Source organism: Pyxicephalus adspersus, chromosome 2, assembly GCF_032062135.1.
Source record: "Pyxicephalus adspersus chromosome 2, UCB_Pads_2.0, whole genome shotgun sequence".
Taxonomy (NCBI): Eukaryota; Metazoa; Chordata; class Amphibia; order Anura; family Pyxicephalidae; genus Pyxicephalus; species Pyxicephalus adspersus.
In genome coordinates, this window is record NC_092859.1 from 149,736,231 (window position 1) to 149,763,247 (window position 27,017).

Here is a 27,017-nt window from a genome sequence, read left to right on the forward strand (position 1 = left end):
ACAATGCAGGTTTGCCAGCGGGGTGCATTGGGGTACCATTCAAAAATAGAAAACGGACCATAGCACAAAAACACTTGCTACATTCACATAGCATTCCCATTTCTGTTCTGAATGTTCTTGCAAATATGTTTAGTGTATCTGTACTTGCATTAGCTGCATACCCCCCTTTTTCATGATTCTGTATGTTCTTTCTGTGGTGTTGTGCTGTACCACTATCATCCGCTGTTTTGTATTGTTCTGCTCCAGTCTTGGCCACACCAGTCAGCTGAAGTTTGAATAGCTAGATTAGATTATCTCTTTCTTGCAGATTGTGCAGATTAGCATTCAAGGAGTATTTTATCCAGTCATTTTTGTTAATTGCATCCAATATTCCCAAAGTATATTGCTATGTTTTTTATTTTAATATTTTGCCTCGGATGGGTGAACTACTCTAATGTAAGTTTTAAATTTAAGTATATCCAAACACAGGAGGTATGAGGCATCTCCTACTTCTCGTGAGCTAGGGCTGTGTCGGCTCTTGTAGCCAGGGCTAGCAAAAAGTTTTAGTAAAACCTGGGTCTAAAATGCACTTTTCAAGGATGCATGTTGTCTGCTTAATTTGCAGAACCACTTTTCTTCTGTACACACCAATAAAAATGAGAGAGTAAAGATGCTTTTATGTTTTTTCAAGCCTTCTAACTCCTAATAAAATCCCTTGCATGGTTCTTTGATAAATCTAGCCACAATTAACCAGAAATGTAAACATAAATAAAACACAATCATAATATAACATTTTGTATTACTGAAGCCTTAGGATGACCCTCTTTATTCTTCCTTGTTGGTACCATTATAGTAAATACATCCCCGCTTGTGGGTGCACAGCACTGCAGAAGGAAGAGATTTGTAGAGTGCTGGGTGCTGTCACTTTGCACGCATATGCCATCTTTCTTCTGGTGATCCCCATGTCACTTCATAGCTGTTGGCTGTATTGTTATCCCAGCTAAATTAAGAGTTAATAGGCTTATCTACCTCGGTGACACTATTTATGTATACTCTTAGCAGCTTTCTGTGCAGGAAAGTGATTCAGATCCAGCAATGTTTCTTGACAGAAATGTTTTGTTTTTAAATGATGTGTGCACTGTAATAAACTTTAATTCTTTTTATAAGCAGCAGAATTTGCATCTCATATAAAATGACATATTATACTATACCAACTACCCAAAGGCTTGGCTTTAAGATTCTTATCATTATGCAAAAATAATGAATACTGACAAGCCTTTTTATTAGATCATATTAATTAAATGCAGGTCAACATAACATTATTTGACATGTAGGACCAAAGCACTGAAAACTTGTAAAACCAGAAGTACCCTATATTAAAAAGTCTATTTATTTTGCATTAGAAAACATGGCAATGAATCTGGTGTGAAGATTGTGTGGGATCCAACATATGCTGTGGTTACAACTCTGAGATTGCCATGTTCAAGACATTGCAGGTGTGGGTGCCTTGAAATGTAAGTAACTGGCTTTGGACAAATCCTATTTAATGTACTGAGCCTTCAACTGCCTTCCCCCTCCTGTACAGATGGTAAGACGCTGTGCCAAGTGTAAGTCGAAGGCTTATCTCTTTTAGCTTTGAATGTTCTTTAGAATCTATGACATGGCTGCTTGAATTAAAATAAAATACTTTACCTACATAGACACTGGAAAATGCTGGAAGAAAAATGTTGGAATTGTTTGTGGATGATACTCTAATACGGGCCCTGTATGGCATCCTAACATGGTAGGGGGTAAGTACTTCTTGCTGAGCTATTCACTACTATAAAGGATAAAACTTGACAATTCTGAGCCGTGTTTGTATGAAATCTGAAGAACATCAAATTATTGTAATTTTTGTTGAATTCTGGTAATGATTTGGGGTATTTTGTCTGATAATATAGATTTTTTTGGTTGCCAAATAACACAGCAAATCTGTATGTTTTTCCAGGTAAGGGATATTTTATTGCCACAAGCAGAAATCACACCGGGAGCTGGAAGATGTTTTCAGCTAAGTAGCATATCATCACATTGTAAAGAATCAAACACTTGTTGTTTATAGCTATGAGGCTAATGAACGAAACGGCTGTCCGCAAAGCCTTGAGAAGAAACAAGCTATGCACAGACTTTATAAATTCAGCCTCATATCAGGTATATATGAGCTAACATTATCATCTGGATCGTATATGTTCTGCATTAATAGTAGTAGTATAGTGGCATATATATATATATATATATATATATTTATTTATATTTATACTATTAGAGGAGATTTTTCTTTTTCATTAGGAATAATGTGTTGGCAGTTAAGAACTAAATACAGTAAAAATGATTATAATCTCTTTGCTATAATCTGTTTACACTCTCACACTAAATTCATATAATTTTCAGATATTTTGTTGCTGTGGACCTTCCCCATGCTCATTTTGCTGCTCATGCTGCCCCAGCATTAAAGTGTCCACTGGTACCAGGCTCATGTACACCTTCTTCCACATTCTGGCCTCCACTGTCTGCTGCCTCATGCTTTCCAGAAAAGTGTCAGAAACTGTCAAGGAACATGTAAGTAGCAGTAATTATTTGCAGTGGTCAGGATACTCGGTATTTTTTGCTGTATTTCCAAATAAAGTGTACTCCTGGTGATACACATCACCACTGAAGGTGCTACACATCTGCGATAATGATATATATGGTGGACTGCAGTGGGTAGGAATGATCAGGATGTGCTGGACTGCAATATGGGAACATTTATTAGGAATCAGAATATTTGTGCTGATCAGGATTTACAGTCATTGACCACTTTATTAGGTACACCTGTTCAACTACCTGTTAACTCAAAGATCTATCCATCCAATCACATGCCAGCAACTTACTCACTTAGACATGCAAACATTATCAAGACAACGTGCTGAAGTTAAAACCTAAAATTAGAATGGGGAGAAAAAGTGACTTTGCATGGTTGCTGGTGTTGGACCGATAATTTCAGAATCTGCTGATCTGCTAAGATTTTAAAGCACAGCCATCTCTGGGATTTACAAAGAAGGGTCTGGAAAATGATAAAAAAAAGCCACGTTGATGCCAGAGGTCAGAGGGAATTGGCCAGAGCTGATAAAAAGTCAACAGTAACTCAAGTAATTGCTGATTACAACCAAGCTATGCAGGAGAGCATCTCTGAATGCACAGAACGACCAACCTTTATGGCAGATGGACTACAGTCGTAGGGGAACACACCAGTTGCCATATTTGTGCTAAGAAAAGGCACCCAAGGCTACATTTTGCTAAGGCTCACAAAAACTGGACAAGAGAAGGTTGGAAAAACATTTCCTGGTCTAGTAAGTCTTCAATTCTGCTGCAACTATTGGATGGAAGGGTCAGAATTTGGAGTCAACCACATGGAGCATGGGGCTCCTACTGGAATCCTACATCCTTCTGGAATCCTACATTCTATCAACAGTTCAGGTTAATGGTGGGCCCCAAAGTACCCACTGATTGTTTAAATGCCACATCCTACCTTAATATTGTTGTTGCCCATGTCCATCCCTTTCTCACTGCAGTGTACTTCCAGCAAGATGATGGGCCATGTCACAAATCATCTCAAACTAATCTCTTGAATAATGGATGTGAAGCCAATGAATGTGCAACAACATCTGCATGATGCTATTATATCAATATGGACCAAAATCAATGTAAACTTATTCCAGAACCTTCTTGAATGTATGCAATGAAGAACTGTGGCAGCCCAGAAGGTTAGGGAGAGCCCAACCTGTTACTAGCATGGTTTACTTTTTAAAGTGGCCTGTGTGTATTCTGTGTGCATTGACTGAATCAATAGCAGGAAATGCCAATCATTGGCTATATTATTTTGATTATTATTTTTGTCAAAAAGGATCAGATTTGATGCTGGATGCAGCTCAGGTGGTGGTACATGTTATAGGTCATAGTAAAAGTTAATGGACATTAAAGGTTGTATTGGTGGTTCATGACTGATCAAAGTTTGGGAAATGCTCTTAAGAACACTGACATTGCATTGGCATTACCATTCCTATGTTTAAAATTTGCTTAAAATTATCTGGGTATGTCCAATAAATGCCAATGACTAACTTAGTTTTATTGCATCTAGGTGCCTTGGATTTCTCTGCTGTGCAAACATTTGCCTGGAGGATCAGATTGTGACATTCTTGTGGGCTACACAGCCGTGTACAGGGTCTGCTTTGGGACTGCATCTTTTTACTTCATCCAGTCAGTTTTCCTTTTCAATGTGAAATCTACACAGGAGTTCAGAGCTATGATTCACAACGGGTAAATGGCACTGATTTCTATTTATTTCACCACTGTAGTATCCAGGGCCAAATTTATACTTTTTTGTTCTTTGCCCCTCTTTCCCCTAGCAGCAAAAATGTATAAAACTAAAGCGCTCATACAGCGCTGACCAGTAAAATATTGCTCCCTGCTCACCATTTTTAAACCAAAAATCAAAAACTACTCATACCATACAGTGCACCCTGTTAGTTATCAATAACCCCTAACTTTTGACCCCCATTATCTCTTAACTCTGTGACAGATAGCTATAGGGGAACATATTCTTACTACTACATCTTTCCGCTCCTGAGAACTTGGGGTTCAAACAAAGTGGTCAGCTATGTGTAGGCCAGCTATTGACATTCAAGGAAGGGAAGCGGGCAGTTATGTGTAACAGAGCAGGGTGGCACATTTTGGTAGAGGTTTTTATTTTGTAATGATGCCATATTGATGACATTTTAGGGGGTTTTAGCCACAGGTATCTCCCGGTTCATTTTCCTACAACCAGGAAAGGAAGTGGACAAGGTAGTTACAGTTAGTTACAGTTATAATTTTGTGAGGTGGTAGGTATAAATTTAGGGGCCACACCCCTATGCTTCTCTCTATGCAAGTAATTTACATGTTCAAGTTAGGGCTCCTAGGAGCACTTGGTTTTGAAACAGCACCCCCAGTGTTGTATTTTTGAAATTCTTTAAAGCTGGGGGCCGACATTTGGGTACTAACAGCCATGAGGGTACCCTGTGTAAATTTCAATTTTTTATGACCAACAGAAAGCAATAAAAGACATAAGAGCTTACACAGGGCTAAGAACACCCACGGCTGAGCCAACTTGTCCATAACAGTTAGATGTTTAGAAACCTGGTGCTGCCAAAAGGAGAAACTTTAATTAACTTTTGCTAACTTTAGTTAACTAACATTTATTTTATGTATGTCGGCAGGCACCTTTGCTTCATATTTAGGAAGCAATTGGTCATATATTAGTGATTAGGTTTCAGTGTCAGAGGCTTGTTCTTATTTGTTAAAATTAATTCATTACCCTGTGAACTTTTGTCATATTTAGGCCTAGTACACCCTAGCAGGTCCTCTTCTATTTTTGTTTGGCCTTCCATTCATTGGAGGTGGAGATAGGGTGGACCACAGGAACATGCTAAGGATGCTTTAACAGGAGCTCCCAATTGAATTTGTTTTTTGTGCACATGACAGTACCCGTGTACTTCCTATCTTTCATCATTTCATTGAATCGGTGATCAGATCGAACATGAAAATAATTTCAATATTATCATTTTAGGCCTACCTATAATGCTCTATTGTGTAAACCTAATCCTTGTGTGCAATCTCACCTCTGTTATGCCACAATCATATTCCAAAGACCACGGCTTCTTGGCCCCAGAATCCTCTGCTTTGTTAAAATTGGACATTTGATATACTTCCCCACAGCATCCAACTGCACAATCTTTTTGTTTTAATCCTAATACTGCAGTGTAGTATATGACACATTGGTTTATTCATAACTGCATCTTGATTGCGATCTCTTTTCTATTATGCAGTTTTTGGTTCCTGAAGTTCATGATATTGGTTGGAATGTGTGTTGCAGCATTCTTCATTCCCTCTGAATCATTTATACGAGGTAAGTAACAGACAGAAAATCACTGATATTGCATATTTTCCTATTCCTGATAGGTATTTGACACCATCAGTTAACTACTTTAAAATACAAATTTATTTATAATTAATATTAATTACCAGTATTTATATAGGGCTAACATATTGTGCAGCGCTGTACATTAAATAGGAGTTGCACATGACAGACAGATACAAAAAATGAAACAGGAAGAGAGGACCCTGCTCAGAAGAGCTTACAATCTAAGAGAAGAGGGAAGCAGCACACAATGGGAGGGGGAAATGGAATGGCGGGTGAGTAGTGAGGGGATAAGAGACAGAAGAAGTATGGGGTAGAAGAAGAAGAATGGGTAGGCAAGTTTAAAAAGATGGGTTTTAAAGAGAAACTATACTGAAAACTCAAAAAACAAAACAAAAACACACTTACCTTCAAAACCGCAGGGCAGTCCGATCACTCCAGGGGTGTCCGGCATCTGGTCCGGCCTGGGTACCACCATCTTCGTCTTCTCTTCCGGGTTCTTCATCCTACGTCACCTGACCCAGGCACGAGATCGGGTGACGTAGGATGAAAAAAAATTGCCAATCTCACTGCGCACGCTTGAGATCGGCAAATTTTACTCTTTGAGCAAAAAGGCTCCTTCTGCGCATGCCCAAGATGCTCAGGCATGCGCAGAAGGAGCGCCCAAGAGCCTCCCGGGATGCCTCACCCTGCTGAGAAGAGCTTACAATCTAAGAGGGGAGGGAACCAGCACACAATAGGAGGGGGATATGGAATTACACAGGAAGATGAGAGGATCCTGCCCAAAAGAGCTTACAATCTAAGAAGTGGAGGAAGTAGCGCACAATAGGAGGGGGACATAAAACAAACCCATTATCAGTCTGCATATTCCCATTCTATGAGGTCGCACTGACCAAAATTAATATTATGTTTTAACTTTGTAAGAGATGCTGAAGAGCTTAGGAATCTAAAAGAAAGTTCTTGCAAAGTCCCCAAGAGATATTGAGTGTCAGTGAGTGATTTATCTCCTCCACATCCATCAGTGTTGAGCGGACTTACTCTATTATAAATGTTCAGTTAACAGTAATTTGGCAGCCAATGTACTCCATACAATGAAATTCATCTTTAAATCTTCCATGGTATTGGAACATTTATATTGATTTTTGGGATTCGTCAAGGTGATTCATCACATCGACTGGTCTTTATTTTAAGATTAGTGGCTGTTTAAAGGAATTGGCTGTCAAGCTCAAGAAGTTGTGGATGAGACAAGAATGATCTTGGACTGATGAGCTGGAAAGAAAATGAGCGCTTTAGCAACCGGACCGTGATGTATTTCAAACACTATATCTTGTACTTTATTCTAAACTCGTCAGCTGGTTATCAATTATATTAAATGAATTCTGAATTGCAGTTTAATGTATAACATTTTTATAGTGTGAGCTGTGACCAGAATACAAACTGTATTATAATTCCGCTCAGAGACAAAAAGTTCACAGCACTTTAATGTGTTTATGCTCATTTACTATTATGTTCTAATTTTCAGCTGCAGTGACTGAACTTTTCCAACTACTGTAATCAGCTTCATAATGGTGTCACTGGGGGCATTGGACTCCTGGTGCTTAATCTCTAGAAAAGTATTTAGGAGTTAAGTCTTAGGGACATGAATAAGTTATAAGAAATACAGCACTGCTCCAGTACATTACAGAGGATTAACTGATCACACTAGAATAGAATATCTTTAATTACAACTGAAGATTTATACAGGAAAATAAAGTATTCACATGCATTAAACAGTTCTGAAAGTTACTATAGATGGGTTCCTGCCGCATTGACACTCTAATAGTAGTTTTTCCTTATTCAAGTGATTTAAAGGCAAAGTAGTATGGCTTGTAGTTAGTTTTATTGAGTTTGCAAGTTGTTTTGGATCATGTTTATAGTATTTCTAATAATTCTTTATTCTATTATTAAATATTTAAATGGTGCATTGAAGGAGCTCAGTTTGCGACAGATTATTAGAAAATTCAACATTGCCTGCTGCTTGAATAGAACTGACGGATGCTAAGTACATAGCGTCTTACCAAACGCATTGTGATGGTTTTGCCCGTCAGTTTAGGAGTACATGGCTGTAGTCAGCCTGTTCGGCAAGCAGCCTGTTCTGCCCCATGATGAGTGGAGATGGGAAGATGATTGCAGGGTGTCCTGCTGAGTTGTTCTGCAATAGTATTATTAATATTAAACGGGATTCATATAGCGCCAACATAACACGCAGTGCTGTACATTAAATAGGGGTTGCAAATGACAGACAGATACAGACAGTGACACAGGAAGAGAGGACCGTGCCCTGAAGAGCTTACAATCTAGTAGGTGGGGGAATTAGCACACAATAGGAGGGGAGATATGTAATGGTGGGAAGTAGTGACGGTTTCCAAAGACAGAAGAAGACCGGTAGGTGAGATAGAAGCGTTGGACTTTGAGAGCTCTTTTAAATGAGCAGAAGGTAGGAGCAAGCCGAATAGGACATGGAAGACCATTCCAGAGAGTGGGGGCAGCTCTAGGAAAAGTCTTGGAGCCGTGCGTGTGATGAGGTTATGAGTGAGGAAGTCACTGGATCCTTTATTTGTGCTATACCAAGTCCACAGCTGTCAATCAGCCAGCAGGGGGCACTGAGAGCAGGGAATTGGATGAAAGCACAGGGTGACCACTGTTCTACCATTATGGAATCCAATGCGATCACCTCTAGAGAGAGGAGAAACTGCTGGTATTAGCAAATATTTATAAAAAATTTACTCACACTTGTATCTAAAATAGAAAAATGAAAACTTACTGCAATGTTTCTTTCGAGAAAGCTCTATGGCAGCATATGAATGCGCTAACCTTTATGTATGCTGAAGCGGAGTAAACAAAAATATATAATGTACAGTGCTACGTCATATGTTGGCACTATAGAAATACAGCATCATAATAATATTAATGGTTAAACAGAACATTATCCAAAACCAAACAAAAAATAACAGCACTCTTGTTTTTGTCTCTGCAGTATGGCATTATGTTGGTATGGGTGGCGGCTTCTCCTTTGTCCTCATCCAGCTGATACTGATAACAGCTTTTGCTCACACCTGGAACAAGAACTGGTGAGATTTCTTGCTTGCTCCCATGATAGTATGTAATATATTCAACCACCACACGAGGGCAGCATTGGCACAATGCCAGGAACAATGCTGCTTTTTTTTTCCTCTTTGCTTAATTTGTAGGTGCATTTGGATGCTTACCATTTAAGCAGCAATTGGGACATTTTAAATACATATTTGGGTTAGGAAAGATAACAGAAAATACTACAAGCTAGATCTATCCAGAAGTTGGATCTATCCAGGCCTATTGTCTGAACAGTTTTAGCTATTTCAGTATAAATGATCATCAGTGTGTATAGAGCTGTGAAGAAATGAGGTTACAGCAGTTTTGCTTGGTTGTGTCTTACAAGTGTAGTTATTGTGTATAAATGTTGATTATAAATGTAGCATCAATCAGTATCAATATTTCTGCTTAGCATGTTGGCCTTATTAAGATTACTGTAATTACAGCTGTAGATTTGCTATCATAAATAGTCCATGCTTATGATTGGCAGACAAGAGATATGAAAGCTTTGTCATTCTGTATAGAATTGTGTCTTGTGTAGTAATTCATGTCTTTTCTGTCCTCCAGGCTGACCGGTGCATCTAAAGACAAGCGCTGGTATATTGCCGCCCTTGTCACCACGCTTCTCTTTTATTCCATTGCCTCTCTGGCCTTCTATTTCCTCTACAAGTTTTTCACCCATCCGGCGGGCTGCCTGCTGAACAAAGGACTCATCGGTATTAACATCTTCCTGTGTATACTCATGTCCTTCATTTCCATCACACCTTGTGTGCAGCTCAGTAAGTCTTCCCATTCTGTGTAAATTGCATCTTGGCAGCTTCATGACTTATTCAATGAAATAGATGAATGAAAGGAAAATTAGCCTACAGGTTTCAATCCAATATTAGAAGGAAAGTCATGGCCACGTCTAATAACCCACCTGCTGCATTATATATATTACCAGAATTTAACTGGGCATTAAAGTTTTAAAATAAAGATAGCAGTGACCGTTGATCCAGGGAACATCCAATTGCCTCATGGAATCAGAAAGGAGAAAACTATGTTTTTTTGCCTTCCTCTGGATAAACTTGTCCATTTATATCTGGGATATGTTTATTTCCCCTAGGGAACACACAGCTTTGTCCTTTTATTATCACAATGCAGTGGTCCATAGAAGAAGAAGTGGTACAAAGGAATATTAAAGAGGAAGTAAATTAAAAAAAAAAAAACTTGCTCACCTTTACCTTTGCAGATCCATCAGTTCCTCTGGAAGATTCCTGGATATGGTCCTGTGCCATTCTGGTATCCTGTGCCGTTCTGGGCAGCACGGTGGCTCAGGGGTTAGGACTCTGGCCTTTGCAGTGCTAGGTCCTAGGTTTGAGTCCCAGCCAGGACAATATCTGCATGGAGTTTGCAGGTTCTCCCCGTGTCTGCGTGGGTTTCCTCCGGGTACTGGTTTCCTCCCACATCCCAAAAACGTGCAGTTAGGTTAAATGGCTTCCCCCTAAATTGACCTTAGACTACATTAATAATATATGACTATAGTAGTGACATTAGATTGTTAGCTCCTTTGAGGGACAGTTAGTGACATGACTATGGACTTTGTACAGCGCTGTGTAATATGATGGTGCTATATACCGTAAATACTGTATAATAATAAATCCTCCTTCATCCCAGTGCCAGGTGCCACCATCTACTTTCGCCTTCTTCCTACAACACCGGATCTTGCACTGCACAGGCGCAAGATCAGGTGAGGTAGAAGGGAAAAAAAGAGTGCCAATCTCATTGAGTCTTCTGCATTTTTTTATCCTATTGAAGAAAAATCTTCTTCCCATGCACAATTTTGGAGCAGCCAGATGCCTCCTGGAATCCATAATGTATGTATCCTGGGAGTCTATGTGCTCCCATTATTAAATAGGGGGTTTAAACCCTCTTCCCCAAAAATGAAGGCTTATATCAAAGGGCAGTCCAAGGTAAAAATTTTAGTTTAGGCCCACTTTAAGGCCAAGGGAAGCTCATCAGCCCTATGAAAACTCAGACACAACCCAACATAAAGCTTAAACTTAAACTTAAATTTTCCTTTAAACTTTAAAATAAACTTTATTTACCTAAAGCTAGAGCAGGGAAAGAGATACATTGCCAGCAACAGTTTATTTCAATAACAGTAAATATGGCTGCTTTTCTGACAAGTTTGTTTGCGAGCATACAGCCAGTATTGTCAGTTTCCATTAATTTTCATCAGATTGTTGCTGATTTAGCCCAAAATAGCCAGAATGGGAGACGCTATCTAATGCAATTGACCTGTGTTTATGAGCATTTATTAATTTTAGTTTTAAATTCCCCTACAAAAAAAATAAAAATGATCTCAAAAGATTTCAAACGGATGCCATCAACACCCATAGCCCATTGACATAAACCCTAGAATAGGTAATATTTTTAAAGATTGCTTTTTTAGTATTTAGTGTTCTTGACATTAGCACTTTAAGTCTTGGTGTAAACCAAGTAATAGTATATTATGGTTGTATGCGCACATTTATGTGATGTATGTGATCAAGCCCCCACCCACACTGAAGCATGTATTGAAGTTATAATGCGGCCATCCTCATATCTTAACCCTAACTATCCCCTTCTGCAAGCACTCACCAAAGGGCTAGACAGAAGTCTGCTGAAGGTTTCTGATTTTTTTTTGCACTAGTTATGTAAAAAAAAGTTTTATATGTCAAAGGTTTTAAGTTTTAAAGTTTACTTTTAAAGAAACATTAAAACTTTGTGTTGTGAAAAAATAGTCCACAAGCAATGCTGCCTGCACGTGTTCCAGTCTGACAGCTTTGCTAAACATTGTTTGGTCTTGTCTAAAAAGTGATTGCCCTTCGACCATCAAGTAAATAAACGTGCTGAAATCACATCAGAGCCATCAGTTCTCTCCTACCCCCCTCTAGTAATTCACTTGGCACAGATCATATAGTGAGGCCATGTGAGGTCATGACTTTGTCTACTTAGCATGTGAATGGTATTCTTGTATCTTGACATTTGTACCAAAAGAGACTTTGAGTATCATTCTACTTTGATGTTTGTATCCCCCACGGTTAAGAGGCCGCCAGAAAATTTTGTTGAGGCTTTGACATGGCCTAACGGAATAGAAAAGAATATTATAAGCTTTCTGTGGTTGTATTTAATAGCATGTTGCAAAGAGCAATGACGTAAATTACCCCAGTAGCAACCAATAGTATATCAACATTTGCAGGATGTTACATGCTGTTCTTGATGAAGAAACCTGAACTGCCTCAGGGTTTGCAAATTGGATATACTTAGAAGATAACATACATCGACATTACATTTTATCTGCTTTATGAATAGTTTGTTATAAACTATACTGATTAACCTCCTGATCAGTAAGTCCAAGCCACACTTGGGGTAGGTAAAACAATAAACCTTACTTGGTTGCATCGGCGTCCTTCGGCGTCCTCCAATGTCCTGCCATCCTCTGGTCGCTTCCTCTTCCTCGATCTGTCCCCTGGCGAGTGACGTTCCCTGGGAGTTCCTGGTGACATCGGTGCGTACAGCCGCTGCTAGGGGTGCAGCAGGAATTTCTTTTTATTTTTTATTGCATTCTATACAAAATAACTGTATTGCAATACACTAGATTTATATGTCTTAAAGCTGTACATTGTCTTTCATGAAATTTTATTTTACAGTAAATTATAATAGTATGAGTATAAAAAAGTTTGAAACACAAGATCATGTCAAAGTTTATTAATAAATGTATTTAATTTATTATATTGACATGATTTTGTGTTTCAAACTTTAATATACTCATACTATTGTATTATACTGTAAAATAAATTTCTATGAAAGACAATATAAATTTCCATGAAAGACAAAGCCACACATAGGGTAGTTAAAAAATCTTACCTGGTTCCATCGGAGTCCTCCGGCGTCCTCCAGTGTCCTGCCATCCTCTGGCTGCGTCCTCTTCCTCGTTCTGTCCCCGGGCGAGTGACATTCCCTGGGAGTTCCTGGTGACGTCGGTGCGTACAGCCGCCGCTAGGGGCGCGGCAGGAATTTCAAATTATTTTTTATTGCATTCAATACAAAATACCCGTATTGCAATACACTGGATTTATGTCTAAAAGCCGTACATTGTCATGTCATTTTCATTTCATGAAAATTTTACAGTAAAATAAAATAATAAATAGAAAAGTTTGAAACACAAAATCATGTCAAATATTATTAAATTTATTTTGTGTTTCAAACTTTATTATACTCATACTCTTGTATTATACTGTGAAATAAATTTCCATTAAAGGCAATGTACCGCTTTTAAATCCAGACAGAAATGAACCGCCCAGGGAGTGAAATTCCACCAATTTATAAATCTCCTTTTGGAGGCCATAAACATCAGTTGCATTATTGTCCAGGGTCAATCGCACCACTAATGGTTTCTGGCATTCCTTTATCTTTCCTGTTCTTCTTGTTTTTTTATAATTCCTGGTATCTTCTCCTTTATGTCCCTGAATGTGAAAGCTGTCTATTACCTGAATATTTCTATAACCCTTATTTCTTCTTTTCTAGAGCAACCCCGTTCTGGATTGCTTCAAGCCTCCATCATCAGTTGCTATGTCACATACCTTACATTTTCAGCCCTTTCTAGCCGACCCCCGGAAAGAGGTTAGTGAAAAAGTGATGATGTTGCAGAGAACAAAGCATTTCAATCACTGTCATTGTGGTTTCATATAGTGATATATTAGCTGTGTCCTGAGTTGAACCTTTGCTTTCTGGAGCTGTCAGTCTGCCTCTATGAGCCGGTGTGAGATCACAGTGCAATGCTGAGTCTATTAGGCTCCATCAATAATGGGGATTGTGTTCACCATGAAGGTTTTATATCAAAGTCTCCCAAATAGATCAAACAGTTATTGTCATCACATTATAATGGAACACGGCCATTCTCCTGCATGACAAGCTCACAATAAACAAAACAAGTTTGTCTACCATTCTAGTCTACCTTCTTCGATTTTGAAATGCCCTCTTTTATCTCTTTGTAGAAATGTTTCCTGAGATTTAGTAGCTTTCCATCGCTGCTTCTTAGGAATTAGTGAAGTTTTTCAAGGCATTTACCCTTTTTCTATAAATCATTTCATTTTACTGTGTTCCCCGATTAATATTGCAATTTTTAATTGTTTCTCTCTTACTTACTATGTAATAGCAATACTTTCCTTCTGTATGAAATTTCTCAACCTTTCTCAGATGTACTTTATTACACTAGCTTTTAATGAAAGAATATTATTATTATTATTATTATTAATAATAATAAACAGCATGTATATAGCGCCAACATATTACGCAGTGCTGTCCATTTATTGATCATTACAAAGAACAAGAGGGCACTCTTTGTGTCCGGAGGAAAAGAAGTTTAATCTCTGGATAAGGAAGGGATTCTTCACTGTAAGGTCTGTGAAAATGTGGAATCGGCTTCCTCAGGAATTAGTTTCAGCAACTACTATAGATTGCTTTAAGAAAAAAACTGGATGATTTCTAGATGCACAGAATATAACTGGGAATTAAAGCTTTAAAGTAAAATAACAGTGACTGTTGATCCAGGGAACATCTGATTGCCTCATGGAATCAGGAAGGATTTTTTTCCCCTGTTGAAGCAAATTGTAGGGTTTTTTTGCCTTCCTCTGGACCAACTATGTCTTATAGGGTTTTATATCTGGGATATGTTTATTTCCCTTGTGGTTGAACTTGATGGATTTATGTCTTTTTTCAACCTAACCCCATATGAAACTATGAACATTAAATAGGGGTTGCAAATGACAGACAGATACAGACAGTGACACAGGAGGAGGGGAGGATCCTGTCCTGAAGAGCTTACAATCTAAGAGGTGGGGAAGTATCACACAATAGGAGGGAGTTATGTAGAGGTGGGAAGTAGTGAGGGTTTTAGGGGACAGAAGAAGATGGGTAGGCAAGTTTGAAAAGCGGGGTTTTCATTGATCATTTTAATGAGCCGACTAGGACAAGGAAGACCATTCCAGAGAGTCGGGACAAATGTCTTCAAAATATAGTTATTATTATCTTGTATTTATATAGCGCTGAAATATTATGCAGCAATTCACAAAATCCATAGTTGTTAGCTGTCCTTCAAAGGGGATCACAATCCAATGTCCCTACCATAATCCTATGCCATTACCACAGTCTAAGGTCAATTTTGGGGGAAGGCAAATAATCTAACTGCATGTTTTAGGAACGTGGGAGGAAACCCTTGCAAGCACTGGGAGAATATGCAAACTCCATGCAGATACGAATAGTGTCCTTGACAAATTTCAAACCTGGGACCTTGCACTGCAAAGGCCAGAGTGCTAACCTCTAAGCCACCATATCTAGTTTGATATAAAAAATAAAATATGACTCTCATCAGTACAAAGATGCAGTCATATGAGGGACTCATTGGGCCTGATTCATTAAAGCTCCCCAAGATTGGAGAAGATGGACTGTCATGGGAGAACTTTGGTGATCCAGCAAATCTGGAATGGATACAATAATTAGTTGGCAATGTTTTCAGTCTTAGACCAGATTCATTCTTGGTTTGCTGGATTATCTTCATTAGTCTTGGAAAGCTTTAATCAGTTAAATCAGGTCCATTGTTTGTGGTTATCAAACTATTGTGTTACAGGTTACCCTCTGGCGGGTGACACAGTATTACCTGAGGTGTGGACCTAAGTGGCTCCTGCTCTCCAGCAGAACACCCTACAAAGAGTGATAAGCCGGTAACCCTAGTGGCCACCGGACTTTTGTGATGAGCAAGAAGACAAAAACACAGTGAGACAAGGTGGAATTGTAGAATGGGGAAGGTCAGGGCAGGCAGAAACATAAAGGCCAAGCCAAGGTCAAAATTCAGAATAGCAAAATCGAGAGAATGCTGAGCAGAATAGCAAAGACCTGCTGTAGATCCAGCAACCTGCATCTAAAACTAGAGAGACCTAAATAGAACTAGCAGCCAAATATAGGACAGGATCATAACCAGGAATTAATCTGCACATTGATTGCAGGACTACATAATCCCCTCCAGCTGCGCACAGTGTGCTGGGGATGCTAAGATGAACAGAGTGAAAATGACTAAAGGAAGGCAGGGAATGCTGCAAGCTGGTAAACATAGGAGCTGTTGGGGCTGCAAGTGAATGTGCCTACACATCTCTATGGGCAGGAAATGAACAGTGAACCGCAGACAAAAAGGGAAAATTGTTTTGGTAATAGATTGCTTCGATTGTACCCAATGTATTACAGCGTAAGATAATATTTAGATTCTCAAGTAGCAGTAATGCCTTTTGCCGCAAAGATGGAGATATACCTTATATTATATGCATTTTCCTCACTATATAACATTTCGTTTTGTAATTCCACTGTTTTTGTTCTTATTTTGCAGTTTATTTTCGTGGGCAGAATATCACAGTGTGCATTCCAAGTATCAGCAGGGATGGATTGCAGACTGAAGACACTTCCATCGCCATTATTGGGACAGTCATTATGTATGTGTGTGTCTTGTTTGCATGGTAAGTGCATTTGTTTTCAGTCAATGCAGAAAAGAAGAAATATCATTGTGCTTCTCCAGAATAGATTTTTACTCTTACATAACAAAAAAGTTGTAGAGAAAACTGCTATATTTTACAAGTAATGTACGTTTTTTTGTTTTGGAATTTAGTTGTACCTAAGACACATATATTAATGTGGTGTTTCTTTTGCTTCGCCTGCCGTTTGTAGCCATGTGATGGACAATTTTTGTAAATAACGTATGATGTAAGTGCTAACATAATGAATACAACAGGCTGCAATCAATGAATAACCCATGCAATATTGAATGCACGCTAATGTCTTCCATGAAAAAAAACCTTTAAAGCCAAAACATTAACATGCCATTGAGGAATCCAGCCTATCCATCCAGTAATGAACTTTACTGAATTTAAAAAATCCAATTTTAGCTGTAAGACATAGCAAATACATAATAATATCAAACACCACACTGTTATGGTTTGATTCCTATTTCTGTAACATGTAGGAGGATGCATTTGTTTTTAACAAGTAATTGAATTAGTTTGAAAATTACCAACTTCAAGGTACATATGTAGGCATATGCAGATATATTCCTACCTGTTCCTTTTTTACTGACCAAGGTAAAATGGTGCTTAGAGCCATGGGACACTTAGAAATTCCACAACTTCATATAAACCAGCAAAAAGTCTCATAGCTTGTCTGTAAATCGCGAGTGCCAAGATTGCCCATCTTACATGGTACTTAGAGAGTAATGTCTAATACAATATATATATTTCAGTTTATTATTATTCTGCAGTATTTATATAGCGCCGACATATTACGCAACGCGTTACAAAGTCCATATTCATATTACTAGCTGTCTTTCAAAAGAGCTCACAATCTAATATCCCACCATAGTCATATGTCATTAATATAGTCTAAGGGGGAAGCTAATTAACGTAACTACATGTTTTTTAAACGTGGGAGGAAACCCACGCAAACTCGGGGGGAGAACCTGCAAACTCCATGCAGATCGAGTCCTGGCCGAGATTCAAACCTGGGACCTAGCGCTGTAAAGCCCAGAGCGCTAACCTCTGAGCCGCCGCAGCTTTTTTCACTTCATAGGACTCTCTGTAGGTGTATAGATAAGCAAATATAGAGACAGATATTAATAATATATTAGGATATAAGTGGTCAAGGAGAATGTACATAACTCAATCTCTCAATGGATAATTAAGCATTGAATTGGCACACTTACTGTGCAGTGGGTAAACACATTACAAATGTTATCCTTTGAACAGGTGCACTTTTTTTACTATGCAACAAGATGCCGACAGCTTATCCTGTACATGATAAATGCATGGTTGTGATGTGGCAAGGAATGCGAGGGGAGGCAGCATGTATGATTGCTGAAAACAAAAATATTCACGGTATCTGAAAAGGACATTGGGCATTGCCAGCTGTTATAAATAATGTGGTTTACTATACTTAACTGAGCTCTGAGTGGAAATGCGGAAAGGTCACAGGCAGAGCAGCAAGGGAACCATGGGGAATTGTTGGTTCTCCAAGCATGCAGAATATCTTCTTTAATTAAGCCGGCAACTTTGGAAGCTGAAAACACAGGGCAGCTGCCCTTTGGATAGCTATTCTCTTACGCACTCTTACAGACTTTGCCGCCATAAATGTTTCTAACCGCATTGTAACTGTTACACGGCCAAGCTTTTTACTATTGCACGAAAACAAAGAGAAAGGGTCATCTATAAAAGACTGATTGCTCCCAATAAAATGAATACAAAGAAGAAAATGTCTTAATGTCTGTAAAGCAGAATACAGGTGTGGTCCTGTGAGTAATATATCACTGCTATCAGTGTTTTATACAGGCTGGAAGAAAGAAATGTATCTGTGTTGTCATCGCTACTAGTCAGATTCCATTTCCTATTTTTCTTATGAAGATTCAGAGAAAAATCATTGAAATCTGATGTGTTTGTATTGAGCAGCTGAAAGATATACATTTACCTTTTGTGTTTTTGTTGCCGTCACAGCTCCTCATTGATGCTCTGTCCTTTCAGTTCTACCTGTTTTAATCACATATAACTTGTGGGAGCCTGTTCCTAAAAAACACACATTTATGTATGGCCTTCAGCTAAATGTTATGCTTTTTATATAATATCTGAAACTACTATATCTATGGAGCATAAAAAGTCAAGGAAATGGCGAATTTGCAGTTATATGAAGGATTTCTCACCATTTTGGACAGGTGGCATCACTAGCAACTGTAATGCAAAGCATTTAGTAATAATGTGTAATATTATTATTCATTTTGTATAGTAATGCATGCTTGGGTAATTTTATGCTTTTATTAACATGTTTAAACCCCAAAACATCTATTGCATCTGAACAGTCTGAACAGATGGGTGGCTGCATTCAGTTAGTTTTGTTCAGGCTTTTTCCCTATTATTTTATCCGGCCAGTAACGCACTTCCAGTCTTAGGCTAAGCACCGTTGTCACACTTGGACAGGGCTACAGGACACATCTTCCCCTCATTTTCCTTGGATTGGTGCAGGTTTCTGCATCTTCAGTTCAGAGAGCTAATAACATTACTTGTATTTTAGTTTAGTGCTCAGGAAGTTACAAAGACCTTGAATTTCTATTAGGATCAACAGGTATTCTTCTATACTTGCAAAAAAAAAAAAATAAAAAAAAAATGAATGCAGCCACCACACATAAGGAAAGCTAAACTGCAATATATTATATGTTTGTTCATGGGTTTAAAAGCACTTCAAGACTAGGCTCACATGGGTAGCTAAAGGAAGTGCTTGGTAACATCTGCACCTGCCAATCATCTCCCAAACACAAGGTATGGAAGGGTATATTGTCCTTTGTGGACATGCTTACACAAACATCACTTATGACATTCATGTGATAACCTATTTATTTCAATACCTCAACCCAGCAGGAGATCCATGATTATGGGGCTAAGCAGGACATGTGTTAGCATCGGGAGCAAATATAGCATTATTGATGGTACACAAGCCTAGATCCGATTTCTGAGCCTGTATCCATGTATCACGTATCTTACAGCAGTGTTGGGGTTAAACACTTGTCAGTGCAACAAATGACAAACTAATTTTGTGTCTGCAGACCCTTCCATTTTATTGATTTGTTAAAAAAATAATATTTTTTGGAGGGCATTTTGGAGCACTGCATCATAACTAAATCATCATTTGGTGTTGTTAACCACCATATTTTATATCAAAGCCATGGGGCTCTGTCTGTATATCTGGCTATATCTGTATACTGGATGCACTTTTAGCCACAGGATTGGATTTTAAGTACTGTGAAATGTTTATCCAACATCCATTCAGACCATTACCTATTAAACAATTAGAAAGCCTTAACAACATAGATATTTTTGTGCTTCTGTCTTAATGGAAAACAATCTCAAACTTCCACTGTGAACTACACATTGGGCCTGATTTATTAAAGCTCTCCAAGGCTGGAGCGGATACACTTTTATCAGTGAAGCTTGGTGATCCAACAAACCTGGAAAAGCTCTTGTCCAGGATTCAAAACATTTGCTAGCAAATACCAAATGACTTTAAAGAAACCCATTCCAGATTTGCTGGATCACCCAGCTTCACTGATAAAAGTTTATCGTCTCCAGCCTTGGAGATCTTTAACATATCAGGCCCATTATTTGAACCGAAGAAGTGACCTCTGGTTCAAATATATTTCATCATGCCTCACCAATCACATTACGCTGAGCTATGCAAACACCAATTCTGTTCTTTATTATTTGGAACACTCTGCTATTGGCTTCTAATTATACATTTGTTCTTTTGCTATTACAGCTAGGTTGCAGCTAATTTGTATGGTAGATAATTGACTATTCATGTTTCTAGTAATCATTTTTGTAGACCTTTTGCAAGTGCATTGACCTTTTCTTTTCAGGCCATGTCCACATATATTGTATATTCCTTTATTTTATTTTTTTTTTGGATGTTGACTGTTCCATTTATCTTCCTACCAGAATAGAGAATACAAAAGGGTTTGTGCTGGCAAAAGTCAAATTTATATTTGGCATATTAATTTGTATGCCATTTGATAAGTGAAAACAATATAAACATAGTTCATTCTATGTACACATAGTAGATAAGGCGTTCCCATGGAATCTAACATGGTGAGATGCCTGTTTGTACTAAACAAACGCCACCTAATTAGATGATAAGGAGGTAAAGGTGGCAACAGTCTCAAACCCAACACGTTTCGCTGGTAGGCTTCCTCGGGGGATATGCAGAGACTGTTAAAACAATGGTTAGTAGTGGTGGTTTGTTAGAGGTTAAAAAGTACTTCACAGGATGGCAAAGGCTCCCGAGGAAATTGGTGATGAAGCAGTATATTATGATAGTGCCAAGGGATGAATTCTTTGCAGAGACAAGTGGCTTTTGTTAGGTACAAACAGGCATATCCCCATGTTGGATTCCATGGGAAAGCCTTGTCTACTATGTGTACATAGATTGAACTGTTTATATTGTTTTAACTTATCAAATGGCATACAAATTAATATGCCAAACATAAATTTGACTTTTGTATTCTCTATTTTGTGTATATATATCTCTGGGGCAGGCAAGTTTTGACCTTTTTAAATGTTTAATTCTTGTTATTTATATATGTATGTATATAGTTATGGCATCATCAGTAGAACAGAATCCATTGTCATGTCACTAACTATCCATTGTCATGTCATTAACTGTGTCTCAGGTTGTCAAAAAACATAGTCTAAGTCAATTGTGGGTGGAAGCCAATTAACCTACAAGTATGTATTTGGGGTGTTAAAGGAAACCAGAGCACCCAGAAAATGCCCATGCTAACACAGGAAGAACATACAAGCTCCACAAGGTCCTAAACGTAGGAGAGCACCTTATGTGTATGGTACCACCCCTTATCCTGAAATGAAATATAGGAGGATTGAAATATAATGAATTGAGACTTCTTTACCATAACGTTTAGGTTATACTTTCTCATTACCCAAGTCCTACTCCAGAAAACCCATGGATTCTATACACTGCTTTACCTTCCAAAGGTTTTGTATTTCTGTCCATCCAGTCTTATGATGTACACAGTTCTACCAGACAGCACATACAGGCTAGTGATGTGAATATCCAATTCAGCATGATCACCTTCCCAACCTTCAACTGTCATTGCAGCATGATACCAGCCTCAGCCTACATAGTCAGTTAGGTTGAAAAAAGACATAAGTCCATCTAGTTCAGTCACTGGGAAATAAACATATCCCAGAAATAAAACCCAATGGACATAGTTGAGCCAGAGGAAGGCAAAAAAATGGCCCTTGTTCAATTTTCTCTGACAGGGGAAAAAAATTCCATCCCAAGGGTAATTGTATTATCACGGAGCAGAAGGCTTATCAGATCATCTCTCTCACTTTTCCTTCTGCCAGTATATTTCATATATATACAAATACCAATAAATTTATGATACATATTAGTTCAGTTATATTATGGCTTCTTTGGTCCTTAGTGCAGCTTTTCTGCTATTTAATATGCGAGCCCCTCAATTTGTAACTGGGTTGTTCTATAAGATCCAGATGAACTGCTTGTTATAGATCTATTGCTTATTGTTAACTGGTACTTTTTCAGTAATTTGACCTTGCCAAGTCCAATCATTAGGGAAATAAATATATCCCAGATTTAAAACCCTATGGACATGATCCAGAGGAAGGCAAAAAAACCTGGTACAATGTAATGTATGGTATTGTTTTTGCTGCAGAACACATTTAAATTCCTAATGCATTGCATGCCAATGTACACAGTTTTTTTTCTCTTTGTGCAGCAATGAAGCCTCATACCTTGCAGAAATGTTCGGTCCGATGTGGATGGTTAAAGTCTATACCTACGAGTTTCAAGTTAGTATAATATTTGTATGGGCTTAAGACACATTTGTTTGAATTGAGAATCATTTACATAATCGTTTTAGCTAATAGTCATTTTGTTTGCATTTCCTTCCTGATGGGTATTACATGTGCTTTGTACTGGGTATTTTAGAAGGTTCATTGGTAGTTCAAATCAGCATATTCAGTGAGAGAATAACTGCGGTAAATTGAGCAAAAAGAGAACAATGGTCCACAGTGCATTGAGCTGAAGTCAGAGACGGGATACACATTTAAACTGAAATGGTATTAAATTGTAGAATATTAATATTCTAATCATCTCTAACATTTGTTTTTTTATATATATGTTTTGTATTTAGAAAGCGTCCTGCTGCTTCTGTTGTCCTGAAGAAGATGAAGAAAGAGGTGAGGAATCTTTAAAATGTTTTTTTATGTCTTAATCTGTTCATTGGCTCAAAGTTTCTCACATTTGCCAGAATTTGCCGAGTACGGTTCATTGAACCCTGACAAAACTTTAGGACCGTATACATGAGTGTTAGGACTTAGAACTCTTGCCTTTTTTAGCACTAGGTCCCAGGTTCAGATCTCAGCCAGGACTATCTGCATGGAGTTTGCAGGTTCTCCCCGTGTTTGAGTGGGTTTTCTCCTGGTACCCCGTTTTCCTCATACATTCCAAAAACATGCAGTTAAGTTAATTGCCTTTCCCAAAGAATTTACCTTAGACTGTGTTTAAGACATAGGACTATGGTAGGGGCATTAGATTGTGAGCTCCTTTGAGGGACAGCTAGTGACATGGGTATGGAGTTGGGTGGGATGGGGAAAGGTTGTTATTAGTTCTCCATAGAAAAGCAAAACAATCAGTGCCCTTTTTTACATACAGCTTCAGACACATCACAGATTAACAGTTTGCATTGATTAGTGTTACCATTCTTTATTAAGAGCAAGGGCTGAGCTATATGAATGGTGCTCTTATCATTGAGGCTTGCAGGGAGCGCTTGCCCACTTAGAGCAGGCTGGGGTAGTGCTTGCAGGGATCGCCATTTAGAGTAATAGGCCTGATTAATGAAAACTCTTCAAGACTGGAGAAGATACACTATCATGGGGGAACCTGGGTGATGCAGCAAAACTGTAATTAATTTATTTTGCTAAAAAAATCTTTTGCTATTAGTTGGCAAATATTTTCAATCCCTGACCAGATCCATTCCAATTTCCCTGGATCAGCCAGGTTCTCCCATGATAGTCTTTCTTCTCCATTCTTGGAGAGCTTTAATAAAAGGCCTGTACCCATGTCAGATTCCTGTAGCTATAAACCATCCTTTGTCATTGTTCTTAGAAACAGTAGAACGAGAAAAGGCTTTAATAAAGCAGACCCAATGAGTACGTTATTACATACAAGCATGAATTGGTGTAGTTTATAGTGAACCAAATTACCACATACTGGTATCCTTTAAGTCAATGTTCAGCTTTGTTTTAATACTCTTATCTTATAAAAAGTCACATATGTGTGGCTGTGGTCATTTTTCTTGCTCTGTTCCAGTGGCATTGAATGTGGCCCATATTATAAACCAACCAAGTCCTGACTAATGTTTTTAGCAGGCAATGACTGGCACTGATGTCCACTTTCTTTTTTGATTTTACTGCCATTGACTTGATTGGCATTTTTTTATTGACTCCTATAACGATCACATTTATGGTCAGCAACACCAACATTGCTGCAGCACAATTTTTAAAAAAGCCAGCCAGCCTTAAGCTTGTAGTATAAGGTAGTCTTACTGCGATCAATGGCGTCTATATAAAGCACTATGGAGCTGTATCTTTTACATTTTCATTTTGAGCCAGCAGCTAGAGCTCTTGGCAGTTTTTCATTTATTTATAAAACCACTTGCTATTCTGAAAATTGCCTGCTTACAGGGTTCAATAACGTAAGCTCCAATATACACACTGCATGTGTTAAGGAAGTGATTGTGCTTAGTAGTAAAATAAGTATGGAGGATACAGCCAATAACAGTCACCAATATCTCTCCAATATTCAAAGTATGTCATCAATGGTTAAGAAATGGTACCAGTGGATTTGTTTTTTTAATCTCTGTCTCAAATCAGAATAACATAGTGGAAGGAAAGGCATTTTTAAATATGTTTTAAAGGAAAATTAAGTTCATTGGACACAATTAGGGATGGGTGAAAATGCATCTGGCATTCTCGCGAAAAGTTCCTCGAACTTCTGATGGTTCAGCGAAATTTCGGCTAAGCGATTCGAGGAAATTATAACAGAAGGATTCACGGGGGATTCACAGGGTTCCCTGGAAATTCTCCTGTTTGCGATCCCTGGGGCACTAAAGGTTAATTAACCTCTAGTGCTGGGGATCACACACTGTTCTCAATGAATGCAGCCACGTTTGCATTTATTGAGAAGATCCCCAGCACTAGAGATTAATTACCCTCTAGTACCCCGGGGATCACACACTGTTCTCAATGAATGTGGCCGTGGCTCCCCAGGCACTAGAGGTTAAATAAACTCCATTGAGAGTTCTTCTGCAGTTCCACTGCGATCCCCGGGCACTAGAGGTTAATTAGAGGTGCCTTGGGATCACAGTAGATTTTCAGAACTGCAATCATTCTTGCAGCTCTGGGAACTCTGTGTGCGATCCCCGGCACTAGAGGTTAAATGGGGACATGTATCCCCATTCAAAACCTCTAGTGCTCCCTGATTGGCTGAGGAAAGTTTTCCTCAGCCAATCAGAGAGTACTAGAGGTTTTGAATGGGGAACGTTGTAACCCATTTGCCCTAGTGCCAGGGATTGCACATTGAGCTGATCAATAAATGCAGCCGGTGCTGCATTCATTGATCAGCGCAGCCTGCGATCTTTTTTATTTTTTTGAAATTCGAGCTCGATCGGCGAATTTTCAAACCAGCCATTCTCGCTTACAATTTCGGTAAGCGAGAACAGCCGATTTCACCGCCGGATCGAGTTTTAAAAACTGACTCACTCATCCCTAGACACAATGCCAGAGTTATTACTTGAAAACGTATATTATTCAGGTACCTAAATGCTTTCAGGGTGGCACTGGTATGTGTCATTCATGGAGCTGCTGTCAGAATGAGTCCTAAACAATCATCTCTCTGCAAGTCCTATAGCAGATAATATGTGATCAGAGCTGTCAGACAGCTGCAATGATGTGATTTGTGGCTTTCTATTACTCACCACTGTGTACCATAATTATGTGTTCCTTGTCTTTTTTTCCTATTTGTAGAGACAGGGAGTACCAGTCAGTGTCTCAGTAAATGTCACTAACACATCTATCATAAAGGAAAAATGTACATGGAGATGAGCTGGCAGGGAAATGGTTCCTCTAGGGCATATACAAAGGAAGGCATGAGAAATTAGGGCTTAACAGAAGTGTTTTTCAGTGTCATCATCAGTGTAGTGTGTAATAAATAGAGATTGTGAGTCTGATTTATTAAAGCTCCCCAAGGCTGGAGAGAATACACTTTCATCAGTGAAGCTGGGTGAACCAGCACACCTGGAATGGTTCTGCTCCAGAATTGAAAACATTTGCTAACAAATAGCTAATGACTTTTAGGAAATCCATCCCAGGTTTGCTGGATCACCCAGCTTCACTGATGACAGTGTACTTCTCTGAAGCCTTGGAGAGCTGTAATAAATCAGGAACTGTGTATTCCAGTCTCTGTTTTATAAATTATTATTGTCATCTAGTTTTTATATTGACCCTTCACAAAGTCAATAGTCAAGTCACTAACTGTCCATCAGAGGAGCTTACAATCTAATGTCCCTACCATAGTTATATGTCATTAATACCGTCTAAGGGTAATTTGGGGGAAGCCAATTAACCTAACTGCCTGTTTTTGGAATGTGGAAGGAAACCGGAGTACCCAGAGGAAACACAAGCAAACACAGGGAGAACCTGCAAACTCCATGCAGATAGTGTCCTGGCTGATATTTGAACTTGGGCCCTAGCACTGCAAAGGCCAAAATGCTAGCCACCGTGCCATCCTAATGGATGTCATGGCCATTGTGATCAACCAAGACTATCTGTGATCCATAGATGTTATAGCAGAGCCAATTATAGAGGAGAACATTGGACTTTATGTTTTAGGGAGATTTCCTCCCAATGGTGTTTAGTAAAGCAGTGAATGTGACATTCACTGAAAGATGAAAATCTTCTAGGCAAATGCATTTAGATGGTGATAATTGATTCTCCACATTTCTATGTTTCGGCGAGCTTCATGGCTTTATAAATAGACCCTGATGTGTTGTATCAGTTAGGAGTTTAGGCAAGGAGTAAAGATCATTTCATAGTTATAGCAGAGCAAAAACTGCTAAATAGTATACAAAGTTGCCATATTTAGAGGTTTCCTAATCACAAGAGTGGCTGAACAGAATTACACATTCGGAGTAAAGTAGTATAATAGGTTACTGGCTCTACTGGCTCCAGAATATTAATGTAAAAAATAATTTCTGGCACACCATTATATTTGGTACAGGTACATATTAGTTATGGTTTTCTAGATTTGTATTGAT

General features: G+C 38.6%; 1 protein-coding gene across 3 annotated transcripts in view; it reads left to right on the forward strand.

The window, feature by feature from the left end:
• The first annotated feature begins 1,549 nt into the window (after nt 1–1,549).
• SERINC4 (serine incorporator 4) overlaps nt 1,550–27,017 on the forward strand; it is a 30,328-nt gene continuing 4,860 nt past the window's right edge. The window contains exons 1-12 of one of the 3 annotated variants that reach the window (XM_072402764.1): nt 1,550–1,586; nt 1,680–1,769; nt 1,967–2,166; nt 2,407–2,574; nt 4,133–4,311; nt 5,859–5,938; nt 8,967–9,060; nt 9,629–9,840; nt 13,613–13,708; nt 16,464–16,590; nt 22,419–22,491; nt 22,836–22,881. In XM_072402764.1, coding sequence (XP_072258865.1) covers nt 2,080–2,166; nt 2,407–2,574; nt 4,133–4,311; nt 5,859–5,938; nt 8,967–9,060; nt 9,629–9,840; nt 13,613–13,708; nt 16,464–16,590; nt 22,419–22,491; nt 22,836–22,881 — 1,162 coding nt within the window. In that variant the 5' untranslated portion in view covers nt 1,550–1,586; nt 1,680–1,769; nt 1,967–2,079. The other 2 variants (XM_072402763.1, XM_072402765.1) reach the window with 2 other exon arrangements.